The following is a 14,082-nucleotide window of genomic DNA, read 5'->3' as shown; positions in this document are numbered from 1 at the left end:
AGTTTCATGATTCGGAATAGCGAATCTTGTTGCATGAGCAAGAGACAACGGTTCTTTTAACTTCTTTCAAAGACTTGTACACAATACATCCCCCTCTACTTTTGTAACAACGCTGTTTCATTGAATTTAACTCATCTCAATGCAAGATTTCGTTAGTTCTTATACACTTATACACAATTTTACGATGATTGTGCAAAAGAACCTTTTACTTTTAAAATTTATACGTTCGTCGCATCACACGATTGCATAATTTTAATGTACTTTAAGTAATTGAAATAATATGAACAAAAATATACATAAATCGACAAGACAGATGTTTATTATTTCTTACATTTATTAACAATAAAAAGAATTACGCCACCAAAGCACTGGCAGTTGAACTTTCGTACTTCCAATTTGGTGGAAGTGATCCTTTTGTCTTGTAGTATCTTGCAAGACGATGAATTCTTGATTCAACAAGAATTAACCGGAATTTACTGTCCTTATCTTTTCGGTTTCTCTCTAAATGCTTTCTGATTTGTACTGCTCTCTTAATAAGATGGTACAAATCTTCAGGTAGATCCGGAGCAAGACCCATACTTTTAACAATACGGAGGATTTTATTTCCTGTACGGAATCTTACTTGAGCAACTCCATGCGAGTCACGAAGAATTACTCCTAGAAAATATAAAATATAAAATTACTAACTTTAATTTCTTTTTATGTTATCAATTATATTTTATGATGCAATTATCAATGGTAACTTATATTGAAAATACAAATGATCACGAAAAATCTCAAACCCCATAGCAACATTTCTATTTTACAAACATAAAGAAAATTTACTATAAATCCATTCATCTTCACATTATTAAATTCTGATTTAATTTCTTTTACTATTTTTAGACTGTCTTAATAATTCAAAAATAATTTTAAATTTGATTGAGAATGTGATGAAATTTACCAATTTGAGATGGAGTACATCCTTTCTTTGCTAGCTTAAAAATAAGTTCTTTGCAATCTTCTGGAGTAAGCTTCAACCAAGTTGGTACACTTCGACGGTAAGGGAGAGCTGATTGGGATATACCCTTTCTGCAGAAAGTAATTACAATGTTATTTATTTTGAAGAACAGAAAAATTAAATGGCAAGGAATAAACATAAAATTAATTAACTAATTTTACTTTACAAAAAATCTGATTTTTATTGTATTCAATTTTGTTAGACTGAACTAAAAAACACATGTAGTTACAGTTTAATAAAAGAAAGAAAAAATTATAACATGGCAATGCGTTATCCTAAAAAAGTTAGGTTATGCTAGACTACATAACATATATATACATATAAGAACACTAAACAGTATATTACTGTAACGTAAAGTAAATTTAATGATAAAAATAAATGATAAAGTGCGAAAAAGTACGAAAAAATTAAAAAAAAATTGAAATAATTTAGAATCAACGAAGACGTGGTCGATAGAAATAGGTGGTTAACATTCTAGAAATTGTATCGAGCATAAGTTCTACTTTTAATTATATTCATGACTTTATTAATGTTTCAAAAATCAGCATTTTAAAAATATTTTTTTATTATTTACAATAACGTAATTATTATATTACCCAGGAGCGTGCATGCGACCCATGATGGACGATTTTTCACACCAAAAGGCAGTATCAGTAAAATTCCGTAAATTTAACACATGCAATCAGTGATCCCAGAGACTTTAGTTCGTCTGATCGACACAGGGGTGTAAAATTATCGTACGCGGCAGAAAATTATCGTACGCCCCGGGAAAATTTGAATTTGAAATCCGACAATTTCTCGGACGCAATTTTCAAAATGTGGAAAAAGTGTCCAAGTTCAAACTTTTTCAAAGTTGATGACCTTTTTTTTAGTAATTTTATCGTAAAAACGGTAAAAACGGCGTACGGTAGGGAGAAAGACTTGATCGTACACAGATCGTACGGTGGTGGTTCTAGAGATTTCGAATCACTATCGAAAAATCGTACCCGTTTGCAGCATTTGATTACTAAAAAAAAAAAAAAAAAATGAATTTTGGATCGTACAAGGCTTCAAATTATCGTACGTATGAGATCACTGGAACCTAGATACCAGGAGGGCGATCGACATAGGAAAATAACTAGCAAACGCGACTGGAAAGATCATTTTCGGAAATACGCCGCTAGGTTTCGTTATGTTCGCTAATGTCAAGTTTATAACGTCATATTTTTCATTTACAATTGTTGACAATACTGCATCATTAGCAATTGTATAATGTTCTTTTAATTTATAAAAAGTAATATTTATTTAAAAATGGTAAATAAATGTATTGTTCATGGGTGTACAAGTGGACGAGTCAAGGATCGCAATGAGAATGCTAAATTAAATCAGAGAAATTAAAAAAGTCCAATTAAAAGTAAATTGTAATTTATTATCGTAAATTGCACTTTTTACAAGACTAGAAATTTCTATAGCATAAGTAGAGTTAAAAAACATTTGCATCATTGCATTTTTTTATATTAGCAATTAATAACTATCAATTAAGGTTATATTACCTGTGGTACACTGAATAAAGACCTATTTCTCTGATTTAATTTAGCATTCTTATTACGATCCTTGACTTGTACACCTATGAACAATACATTTATTTACCATTTTTAAATAAATATTACTTTTTATAAATTAAAAAAACATTAATACAATTGCTAATGATGCAGTATTGTCAACAATTGTCAATGAAAAATATGACGTTATAAACCTGACATTAGTGAACAAAACGAAGTCTAGCGGTGTATTTACGAAAATGATCTTTCCTTTGTTTTCCAGTATTTACTGTACAATTTCCGATGTCGATCGCCCCCCTAGTATCTATTCTCCGTGGTTCTGATGTTAAATTGTTCTCATACGCGTGTAATTATTAATATATGAAAACGTACACGTGAGGTAAGCAATAAAATTATTATCAAAATCGTTAAAAAATCGTTATCATGTTTTTTATTTTTTATTAATATTTAAAAATGAATTTTATTTATTGCCATTTTACGAGTTCATAACAGTAGTATACTAGAGTATTTAAAAATCAAAATTGAATTTACTACAAATTGAAGGTTAAACGATTGTTTAGGAATGCGACGCCAATTATGAACACATCTACGTTATCATCAAATACTTTAGGACATTCAACCGGACAAAGAACATCAGAATCTCAAGATTCTGAGTTAACATCTAGTGGTTCTCATACATGCAAAATCTTGAATCAAATTAAATCTGAATTGCAAGAACAAAAACAACAAAAACGACTTTTGAAAGAATTGCATCTTAAAAGAGTACAATCCCTGCGCAAAGAATTAGAATACCTTAAGGCAACTGAGTGGAAGTATCAACCTATAGATCGGTATGTATTTTGTTTATTTTGATTAGATAATTATTTCTTATTGTTAAAAAAGATGAAGTAATGTTACATTAGAAAATATATAATATTCATAGATATTTGGATCAGAGTTACAGAAACTAAAAATGTTATCTTTAATGTATACTCTTATTAATAATGTCTGGGGAAATAAAAATTCTTCACAACCAGAAGATGATATAAATACTATTATATCCCAGATTGAAAATATTACAAGTACAAACATATTGTTATCAGAGAATACAGAAAAATATAATGAAGAAACCTATAACGGAAAAGGATGTTATTATACAACAGGAACTGTTACTTGTGTTAAGGAGGATTATATTCTTATAAATAACCATTCTATATGTGATACCATTAATATACAAACTAAAAGACCTAAAGTTGGAGATAAAGTTTATTACTTAGCATACAAAAAGAGTGAAGATGATGAAGAAAAAATATGTAAGATTATATCAGTAATGGAAGAATCTTGGGATGATAGTGTTATCACATCGCAAGAAAGAATTATGAAAATAGATATATTTACAAGAAATATTATTGGGAAAGTTATTAAACGAGTGGGAAGAATTGTATTTATTAATCCTGGTAACATCTATTTTGATCTAAACAAGATCAATTCTGAATTTGTACCTATAGTTGGTGACTGGCTTCAGTTGGAAGCTTTAGTAGAAGTAAATGATAATAATACTGATTTAACTGGAGAAATTTTAGAAATTAATAAAATACAAGCTTTAAGACTTACAGTGGATATTGATAATATAACTAATTATGATCCTATAAATCAATGCGGTACAATTGGAAAGAATACTTTTTTTTATAAAGCTGCTTGTGAATCTGGTTACGTACCTTATGTAGGTGACAAAGTAGTAAGTGATTCTATAGAAAGCGATCAAGGCATATATTCATGGAGATCTTTGAATGTTGCTCCATTAATGGAGGCAAGTAAATATTCATATATTGTATAACAATTCCTAATTTATTTCAATATACAATTCATAATGATTTATTTTTAGGTTCCAGATAAACCTAAGGAATTACCAACATTAGAATCTTTCAAGGCTTTTTTACCACAACATACTAATCTGGATGCATTGATTAAAGATAAATATGGCATAATTATTACCAATAACTTAAAAATCAATGTAAATTTAGAAGAAGAGAAAGATATATTTGTTGAAATACATAACACAAGCCCTGATATTCATACCTTGTGTCAAGGAACCTTTATGTCAATGAAAGCACAATCGCAATTGTCTTTAATATGGCCTCAAAAAAGAGAAACTATCGATTTGAATCCTTCTCAAATTATTTCCTATCAATTTAAATGCAATCCAAAATTTGTAGGAACTTCTGAAGAATTATTTATTTTCCATTTTAAAGGATTCCAAATAGGAAGAGTTTTTACAATAACAGTTAATCCAAAAAATATAAAATCTCAAAAACGGCAGAATTATAAAAAAGATAACTATGTTCGTAGAGATCGAGATGATAAAGCAGTGTATATTCCGGGAATTCGGCCCTATAAACCATCAGTTCCTTTTAAAACCCGTACTTTGTCATTTAAAATACCACAGCGCTTTTGGGATGTCATAATGGAAAATTACCATAAACCACCTAATGAATATGAATTAGCAATTGGAAACGAAATACCTTGTCTTGCACAAAGACTGTCTTTCGAAATATATAAAGATCGTTTTCATGCTTTATTATATCTGGAAGAAATTGAACAAAATTTTAATCTAAATAAATATGACATGGAATGTGCTACAATGAGACCCTATAAAGATTATCTTTGTTTACAAGTACTTGGTCTAGCAGAAAAACGACCTTCTCTCCTTATTGGTGATAAAGCTATAATCTCCTGTAATTGGCATAAAAATCAAGGTGTGTACAAATATTTGTTTTTATTAAGAGACCAAAATCTTTATAATGTTGTTTTGTTTGTTACTGTGTCAATTCAATTGAAATGAAAAATTATATTTTTTTGACATCATTATTAGGTAAAGTAAAATATGAAGGATACATTCATAAAGTGACAAACACAGAAATTTTTCTAAAATTTAATAAACAATTTCACGAAATGTATAACAACGAAATTTGCCATGTATCATTTAAAACTTCTACTGCTGTTATGAATCGTTGTCACAATGCTGTTAATTTAGCAGTATTACATTTAGGATCTGATTTTCTTTTTCCTACTCGTATTATTGAAAAATGTCCACAAATAATTTTAGATGAAATTGATACCGAAGAAAAAAAACCTCATGTTAAAAGAAAACTCAAACGATACGAATCAATTTCATCTATATCTTCAAGTACAACTAGTGATAGTTCTGATACAATAAAATCATTGCCAAGAATGTCAGTTGCAGAAAGACTTTTTAAAGTCAAACCAGTGGAACAATCTAAGAATATAACAGAACATCCAAATTTGGCAACAGTTGATCGTGCTACTGATAATCACACTAAAAGTAATACTAATTTTGAAAATAATAAAGATAATGATATAAATATAAATAAGGATAAAGATAACAATAAAGATACTCTTGATTTGTCTGTAACTCCAAATTCTCCTATTACCAGTAATGATTTGAAATTAGATGAATACTTTTCAAAAATAAAAAAACAAAAGTTAAATTGGTTTAATAAAAAGCTAAATTATTATCAAAAAGAGGCTATAAAAAATATCTTAAAAGGATTAGCTCGTCCATTGCCATATGTGATATTTGGTCCACCTGGTACAGGGAAGTCTGTTACTCTATGTGAAACAATTCTACAATTATTAACAATTCTACCTAACAGTAGACTCTTAGTTGCTACACCATCAAACAGTTCAGCAAATTTAATGTTGGAGAGACTATTGGATAGTAATATTTTGAAACCTGGTGATGTGGTAAGTATTTTTTATATTTTATTTGTTTGTAACTATATCATCAAAGACTTTTTAGGTACGACTTATAGCGCAACATTGTTTAGATGATGGTAGCATCCCATCACAATTACTGCCTTATTGTACAACTGTAAATCTAGGTCTAGAAGGACCACTTGATCAATCAGAATCATTTAACCGAAAAACTAATATAGTGGATACTACAATTGGACGTCATAGAATTACAATTGCCACTTGTTCAGCATTAGGAGCGTTATTCAATGTGAAATTTCCTCGCAATCATTTCTCTCATGTACTAATAGATGAAGCAGGTCAAGCAACAGAGCCAGAAATTATGATACCATTAAGTTTTATTCATGCTGATTATGGACAAGCAATTTTAGCAGGTGATCCATTACAACTTGGTCCAGTTGTTCAGAGTAGATTAGCAAAACATTTTGGTTTTGAGGAATCATTTCTTTCAAGAATACTTCATCAATTTCCTTATCAAAGAGATCCTGAAGGATTTGAAACTGGTTACGATCCTAGACTTGTAACAAGACTTGTTATGAATTATCGAAGTTTACCAGAAATTCTAGAACTGCCAAATTCATTATTTTACAACTCCGAATTGCAACCAAAGGTATATGTTTACATTATCCTTCAAAATAAAAAATACTGACCACGATTTAAACAATCATTTTCTAGATTTCATGTAAAAATAGTGATGAAGCAAATCTTTTACGATTATTATCTGAGGCATTGCCTGAAAGGGAAGGATTATTACCACCAGCTATACTTTTTCATGGAGTAAAAGGAGAAAATTTAAGAGACAACGATAGTCCAAGTTGGTATAATCTTGAGGAAGCAACACAAGTATATCTTTATCTTTCAAGATTCTACAAATATGGACTTACTGCAGATGATATTGGTATCATAACCCCTTATCAAAAACAGGTGAACATTATAAATATATACATAATTAATTAATAGTTATGGATATAATTTATACATACCTTATATATATATATATATATATATATATATATATATATCTGTTCTAAAGGTTATGCAAATTCGGCAATTACTTTCGGAATTAAATATTGAATGTCCAAAAGTCAGCAGCGTTGAAGGATTTCAAGGGCAAGAACGAAAAATAATAATTCTTTCAACAGTACGATCCTCTACAAATTTTATCAAAGAAGATATCAGACATGCTTTAGGGTTTGTTGCTTCACCAAAAAGATTAAATGTTGCAATCACTCGTGCGCGTGCTTTACTCATTATTCTTGGAAATCCTGAATTATTAGCTGAAGATCCATACTGGAGAAGTATTCTCATTTATTGTCTTGATCGAAATGCTTATACTGGATGTAATTTTTTTCCTTTTCATCTTGATAATTCATTTGGAAGTCTAGATAAGATTTTGGTTGAAATTTAATATATGTGCATATATCTATTACTGATATTGTGAAATATGTAAAAGATTTTAAGTATTTTATTTTTGTACCATTTCTGTTTTTAATGATTTGATGTTTCAACCACATATGAAAAAACAGTTACTATAATGAATAATTTATATGGTAATAAACAGTATATATTAAGGTTTTCTATCTAAACGTAATTAATAATAAGTATATCTAAGTTTTAAATTGTTTTAGAAAAAATTTATTATTTTCAAAAGTCCATATTAACTTTTTTCAAAATGAATAATATATTTGTTTATGTACTTAATATGATAGATTTTTATACAGCGAGATGTATGAAGCTATGGATCAAGCAGTAATACAGCGTATTCTATTATAAGTTAAAATGCTCCAGATATTGCAATGCTTTATGTCATCTTTTATATTCATACAACTTTGTATAAGATGTTTTGACGTCACACATCCATATTCCAAGAACGATGGTACTGTAAACAAAAATATGCTTATTACGCATGATCTTTAACAACAAAACAACGTTATTATGAATTCTATATTCTTAAAATGAAGCACAAATAAAGCAATATTTTCTTTATAAATAATATACTAATATATTATGAAATTCGAAAATTTATAATTGAGTTAAACTTTTGAAAGTTAAGACAAATTATTTTATGATAAATTATATACAAATATATATATATTGCCATGACAAAAATAAATAAATCATACTGAAAACATATTAACTTTTATTAAAAATGTTAATATTAATAATGTTTTGAGATAAACAATGATGCATCTTAATTGAAACTGACAATAAAAACGCAACAAAAAGACCGATTATTTCTTTACATTATATATATACATATACATAAATACATATACATATATATATAAAATGTAAAATTTTCACCACTTGTAGTATAATTATCCTGTCATGCTTTGACGTAAAGACCACTTGCTTGTTGATACTAATTGCATCAAACTTTTTATAATAAAATTATTGACTTTAAACTACCTTTAATTCCACTATTATTGCAATTTAACAGATTCAAAATAAAGAATAAGACACTTTAAGTGGATTTTGTTACAAGCGATACTGACCTCTATTAGTTCCACATTATACTTACTGGATCCTGATTCTTCGCTTTTACTTTCCGTTCAATTAAATTTTCTAAAGCTTCACTTCGTACACTTAAGGTTTCAATTTTCTCCACCAGTTGTTGGTATGGAGATGCTGGTTGTCCACCCATTACAACATGTCCTAATTTACTGTCAATCTTTGCATCTAAACGGGCATTACGGATTAAGTTAACTATCCAACATTCTGCTACATCTGCCTTCATATTCAATTTTTCTGCAAGCATTCTGTTAAACATATAAATTATATCAAATATAAAATATCCTTTTCGAAATATATGATTGTAATAAGTTTTGAAAATATACCCAATACTAATGCATTGATGAATTCTGCAGAAAGTTTCAAAGATCATTAATCTCGCATTTTCTACAAACTCATTTAACAATGCAATAAGGAAAAAATCATTAAATACAACGGTTTGACATTGTCGTAATTTCTGTCTTGCTCCATCAAAATCAAAATTAACATACAAGTGTTCCAAGAATTCAGTAATAGGATCCCGATATGTATAAGATTCCTAAATTGTTAAAAATATATATGAATGTTCTATAATAAAAACAAAACTTTTGTATGAATTTATAACTGACCTGTTGTATCACTTTCACGAGATCTTTTAATATAGATCGTCGAGAACGATTAACAATCACTGCTGCGGCTAAGTAACGTAATATATGTGGGCACATTGTTTGAATTGCATTTAAATAACTGTAAAGAAAATTAATATATAATAAAGTAATATTATATATAAATATGAAAAAGGAAAATAGTTTATGTGATACATACTGAGGTCGATAAAGAAACATTTCAATAATCAAATCTCTTCCCTTAACATGATTAAAAAAGACAAACAAACTCCAATGAATAAGCCATGTACGTAACTGTAACACTTGTACAGAATTCCCAATGATATTGCTATCAATATATTCTCTTAATTTATTTACATCTTCAAGTGCAGTTTCCCAATTCTGTACCAGAATCTCAGAAGCTAACTTGCCCCATAATACATTCAAATAATTCTTAAAAAAATTACATTAAATTAAATTAGACCTCTTTGCAGGGTATATCAAAGTTTGTATAACTTAAAGTAATAATATGTAAATACCTTGTCAGTTGGTGGCATTATTAGCATATAGAAATAAAGATATGAAGTGGAAACAGAATAATTACCACATTCATAACGGTAATGTGCAAGTTTGACGAAGTTGTCCATCATTTCTACCCTAAACTATAAAACACAATTTAAATTAATTAAAAAAATAATTATATTTTGTAAATTAAAGATAATTACATCAGATTCTTGAGTAAGGTAATTACTCAAAGCCTTCGAATCTCTCATGTTTTCCATTTTCTTCATAACTTCTTCATTATTCATTAGCGCTACAACAACAGAAACATTGTTTTGTAATACGCTAAGTTCTTGTAGAACACCTGCACGTCTAGCTTTTAATTCCTACAATAATAAATGTTGCAAATATTTATTATATTATTATATTATGATCAGAAATATAGTAGAAATCTTTTATAAAACCATATTTAAATCTAATTATCACATACCTCTGGAACATCCAAATTAGGATACAATTGTTTACGAATATCAATAGTATAATCTATCATATTGGTTTTACTAAGAATATCCAATTTTGCTTGAAGTAATTCATCTTCATCATAAATCTATATATAATAATAAGAACACATCATACAATTAATTGCAAAAACAGTTGCGAATTAAGAAGACAAAATTGATTACTTACTTGTTTGGCAGATAAGAACTCAAGAAGTGGAAAAACCAAATGACGATCTAGATATTGCCCTATGCGAGATGTTAAATCGTATTTTGCCATTGTAATTTCGGATAAATATTATAAACTTTGACTTTAACCACACTATAAATCAGGAGCAACGTGTTTCACAAGTTACTTAGGTTAGCGATCGATAATGATCTCTTTCGATAATATCGACGATTTCGATAGTCGGCCAGCTTCAACTTTACAGTTAATAATTCGAATTCTGATATAACAAACTATGATAATCTGTTTTCATAACGTTTATAATAAAATTATATGAATATATTTTGTGTGTGTGTATATAATAGATTTTCGTTGATTAAAGACAAATGTGTATAATTACATATTTATTTAAAATGTATAAATGTATATAAATTGAAAACTTACCCAAACCTTAAAATGGCAGAATTATCAAAAGTTTCTAAATGTCAGACGATAAAATAGGGTATTTTGCTTTATAATATTTATAAGCTTGATCGAACTACATACATGCATTCTATTAAATCTTACATCAGTAAATTAGTCGTTCCCGGTGGTCTAGAGGATGGATTAAAGGTTAGAGAAGCCAACAGTCTATGAACAATATTTGATACATTTTTAAATCCCAAGTGGTTTTGTAAATTCACAAATTCAACACAATGCCACCTAAAAAAGCACCTGCTCCGAGTAAAAAAGCAGAGCAAAAGAAGAAGGAAAAAGTAATTGAAGTATGTAAATGTTTTATATTTCTGTTTAAAAATCTCTTATGTACACGTGTAAAACAAACTAGGAATAATTTGTTATAATAATGTTTTTTTGCATATTATTATCATTTACTGATATATATATTTTCTTATATTTTATTCATAGGATAAAACCTTTGGTATAAAAAATAAAAAAGGTGCAAAGCAACAAAAATTTATACAACAGGTAGAAAAACAAGTTAAATCTGGTGGTATTAATCCACGAAAGATAGAAGATCCTAATGCAAAAAAATTAGAAAAAGAAAAAAATTGAAAGAACAAAAGGAATTAGCATTAATTTTCAAACCAGTACAAGCACAAAAAATAGAAAAAGGTAATTTCTAATAAGATTTATTAATTTATTTAACTAAAATTTTTGGAACATTCGTTAATATTAATATTTATCGTTGGGATGCATAGGTACGGATCCAAAGTCTGTAGTATGCGCATTTTTTAAACAAGGACAATGCACAAAAGGAGATAAGTGTAAATTTTCTCATGATTTAAGCGTGGAACGCAAAGCTGAAAAAAGATCTTTATATTGTGATATGAGAGATGACGATGATAAAGAAACAGATACCATGGATAAATGGGATGAAGACAAATTAAAGGAGGTTGTAGAAAAGAAACATGGAGGAGGTGGTCACCGACCCACTACAGATATTGTATGCATGTTAACAGACTTTATTATTATTTCTTTTTAATATTAATATAACGTAAAATATGAAAAATATATTATTGAGTAATTTGAATTTTAGATATGCAAACATTTCTTAGAAGCAGTAGAGAAATCGAAGTATGGATGGTTTTGGGAATGTCCAACTGGTCAAAAATGTATATATAGACATGCCTTACCACCTGGCTTTGTTCTTAAAAAAGATAAAAAGAAGGAAGACAAAAAGGATGAAATTTCATTAGAAGATCTAATTGAAAGAGAGAGAGCTAATTTAGGACCTAATCAAGTATGCATTTATTCTTATTCAAATTTTGTTTAATTTACTAAACTATTATAAATATGAATACTTAATTAAAATTTGAACAAATATTTCTTGGAATGGGAAAATGTTAAATTTTGCGTAATTTTACAGACAAAGATAACTTTAGAAACCTTTTTGGCTTGGAAAAAGAGAAAGTTACAAGAAAAGAAAGAACAAGCCATCAAGGACGAAGAAAAGAGAAGAAATGATTATAAAGCAGGCCGTCAAGTTGGTATTTCGGGTCGTGAAATGTTCTACTTCAATCCAGAACTTGCTGCTGGAGACGGTATTTTATATTATATCTCTTCAACATTAAATTGATTCGAATTATTATATATTTATATATTTATTTGCATCAGGTATCGATGATGGTGATGAAGCAATATCCAGTTATGTACGAGAAGAAGATGAAGAAGAAGAAAGAATTGAATATAGAGAACTTGACATGGAACGACTTGCCTTTGAAGCTAGTGAGACTGATACTACGGGTATAACAGTTGCATCTACAGATCGCCTCAAAGCTAATGGCACTGACGAAATCAATCAAGATAGTACTGGTAATGTACTCTTTAAATGTACAATTTATAAAAATGATAATGCTGTTTTAATAATCTGTCATTTTTGTTTTAAATAGTGACTGTTGGAGAAGGTGCAACTGCCTTAGCAATAAATGAAAATCTATTTATGGAAGAAGACTTAGAAGATTTAGAAGAAGAATTAGGGGACCTGGACTTAGAGGAGTGATCCAGATGTCCCATTCTTATTTCTCCTCTTAAAATATTAATAATATTTGCCTATGATCATATATCTGTATTGTCCAGAGATTCATTAGTCATAAGTATGATACAGTGAGTTATTATTTACTTTTACCTATAAACAGCAAACCTATTCAAATAGATATTGAGAGCTGGTCTCGCACAAATAGCTAAAAAAAGATAAAAAAAAAAAAAAACATTTAAACATCATCTTGTTACAGCAATAGTTTTAATAATTTTTATTCTATAGTTTCTTCTTTATTCTTCAAATTTTAACTCTGTCCAAGCGAAGTCAGATAGGAGTAAGGTAAGAAAAGAAACAAAATTCTTTGAATAAGAATTAATTTATATAACCCACCATGGATTTGGATTTTTTTAAATAATATTTAATGAATCATCTGTTATGCTTTTAAAAATATTTTTAATTAACGATTATCGAATTTCAAAATCATATAACATGAAAAAGTTATTACTTGTACATCTCGAAAGCATTCAAACTGCACATAGTACATTTTTCTAATTTTAAAAAAATTCTGTTCCTATACGTTTGCAGAGATTTACATTATAAATTCTCATGATCACAATTTCTATTTGATTTTGATGATCAAAAATTCATTAGAAAAATAATAGATTTTTTACATGAGATTATTTTCTCCGATTTTCAACACGCTTTTAATAGCGTGAAAATTATTTATTTTTTAGACATGATTTTTATAAAAATATATCTATGCTTTTCTCATTACAAGTATTTCTATAATGAATAAATTTAGTTAAACATAAATCACTGATTATAATAAATCAGTAATAATTATCATCCAGAATTACGCGTTAATTCTTCTAACCGTTTTAGATGCAGACAATTTTATTATAATATCTGTTATCTTTGAGTTGATGTTCATACGTATTATGTTGGTATTTTGAAATATGTATTCGATTATTTATATGTGTATATAAATTTATAATTTCGATCATATAAACAAAATAATATTTCTGAAAAAAGATATATCCTGAGATACGG

At 28.2% G+C, this 14,082-nt stretch overlaps 4 protein-coding genes across 9 annotated transcripts; 2 read left to right on the top strand and 2 right to left on the bottom strand.

The window, feature by feature from the left end:
• Positions 1–293: 293 nt before the first annotated feature.
• On the bottom strand, positions 294–1,756 carry LOC107068942 (small ribosomal subunit protein uS15). Its single transcript, XM_089170048.1, has 3 exons — positions 1,597–1,756; positions 944–1,071; positions 294–657 (listed from the first exon to the last, which is right to left on the bottom strand). Exons 1-3 carry the CDS (start codon positions 1,617–1,619, stop codon positions 353–355), a joined length of 456 nt encoding a protein of 151 aa, XP_089026174.1. The 5' UTR covers positions 1,620–1,756; the 3' UTR covers positions 294–352.
• A 137-nt stretch (positions 1,757–1,893) lies between these two features.
• Positions 1,894–8,762, top strand: armi (probable RNA helicase armitage). 5 transcript variants are annotated; one of them, XM_015329258.2, is made up of 9 exons: positions 1,894–2,273; positions 2,804–2,920; positions 3,102–3,371; positions 3,464–4,330; positions 4,406–5,276; positions 5,393–6,285; positions 6,341–6,904; positions 6,970–7,218; positions 7,328–8,762. In XM_015329258.2, the coding sequence occupies exons 4-9, from the start codon at positions 3,494–3,496 to the stop codon at positions 7,700–7,702; spliced, it is 3,789 nt and encodes a 1,262-aa protein (XP_015184744.1). In that variant the 5' UTR covers positions 1,894–2,273; positions 2,804–2,920; positions 3,102–3,371; positions 3,464–3,493; the 3' UTR covers positions 7,703–8,762. The 5 variants fall into 5 exon arrangements, with proteins under 5 accessions (XP_015184744.1, XP_089026138.1, XP_089026137.1 ...); XM_089170012.1 differs by having other exon boundaries at positions 1,894–2,293; XM_089170011.1 differs by having other exon boundaries at positions 2,263–2,393.
• On the bottom strand, positions 7,952–10,838 carry eIF3e (eukaryotic translation initiation factor 3 subunit E). Of its 2 annotated transcripts, none has more exons than XM_015329279.2 (9): positions 10,578–10,838; positions 10,381–10,497; positions 10,115–10,276; positions 9,929–10,051; positions 9,610–9,842; positions 9,414–9,531; positions 9,132–9,343; positions 8,790–9,053; positions 7,952–8,173 (listed from the first exon to the last, which is right to left on the bottom strand). In XM_015329279.2, the coding sequence occupies exons 1-8, from the start codon at positions 10,665–10,667 to the stop codon at positions 8,795–8,797; spliced, it is 1,314 nt and encodes a 437-aa protein (XP_015184765.1). In that variant the 5' UTR covers positions 10,668–10,838; the 3' UTR covers positions 7,952–8,173; positions 8,790–8,794. The 2 variants fall into 2 exon arrangements, with proteins under 2 accessions (XP_015184765.1, XP_015184757.1); XM_015329271.2 differs by having other exon boundaries at positions 8,816–9,053; positions 10,578–10,829.
• A 265-nt stretch (positions 10,839–11,103) lies between these two features.
• Positions 11,104–13,153, top strand: LOC107070751 (zinc finger CCCH domain-containing protein 15 homolog). The gene is given in 8 exon segments (XM_015329235.2): positions 11,104–11,317; positions 11,460–11,592; positions 11,595–11,666; positions 11,753–11,997; positions 12,091–12,294; positions 12,421–12,595; positions 12,669–12,866; positions 12,944–13,153. Coding segments are annotated over 8 exon segments (1,206 nt in total). The 5' UTR covers positions 11,104–11,248; the 3' UTR covers positions 13,054–13,153.
• The last annotated feature ends 929 nt before the right edge of the window (positions 13,154–14,082 follow it).

Source organism: Polistes dominula, unplaced genomic scaffold (assembly GCF_049000335.1).
Source record: "Polistes dominula isolate Pdom_NZ unplaced genomic scaffold, Pdom_raw_medaka contig_15, whole genome shotgun sequence".
NCBI lineage: Eukaryota > Metazoa > Arthropoda > Insecta > Hymenoptera > Vespidae > Polistes > Polistes dominula.
Note: the sequence above shows the minus strand (reverse complement) of the source record. Positions and strands in the feature narration are given on the sequence as shown.

Bases quoted from the DNA above. Each gene is read 5' to 3' on its own strand.
- LOC107068942 (XM_089170048.1), bottom strand. From the start codon at position 1,619: ATGGGTCGCATGCACGCTCCTGG. The intron at 1,072-1,596 runs GTAATATAATAA...TACTTTCTGCAG, and splicing joins GGTCGCATGCACGCTCCTGG to AAAGGGTATATCCCAATCAG. The intron at 658-943 runs GTAAATTTCATC...TATATTTTCTAG, and splicing joins ATGTACTCCATCTCAAATTG to GAGTAATTCTTCGTGACTCG.
- eIF3e (XM_015329271.2), bottom strand. From the start codon at position 10,667: ATGGCAAAATACGATTTAACATCTCGCATAGGGCAATATCTAGATCGT. The intron at 10,052-10,114 runs GTAATTATCTTT...TGTGTTTTATAG, and splicing joins ACCTTACTCAAGAATCTGAT to TTTAGGGTAGAAATGATGGA. The intron at 9,054-9,131 runs GTATATTTTCAA...TATGTTTAACAG, and splicing joins CATCAATGCATTAGTATTGG to AATGCTTGCAGAAAAATTGA.
- armi (XM_015329258.2), top strand. From the start codon at position 3,494: ATGTTATCTTTAATGTATACTCTTATTAATAATGTCTGGGGAAATAAA. The intron at 5,277-5,392 runs GTGTGTACAAAT...CATCATTATTAG, and splicing joins TAATTGGCATAAAAATCAAG to GTAAAGTAAAATATGAAGGA. The intron at 6,905-6,969 runs GTATATGTTTAC...ATCATTTTCTAG, and splicing joins ACTCCGAATTGCAACCAAAG to ATTTCATGTAAAAATAGTGA.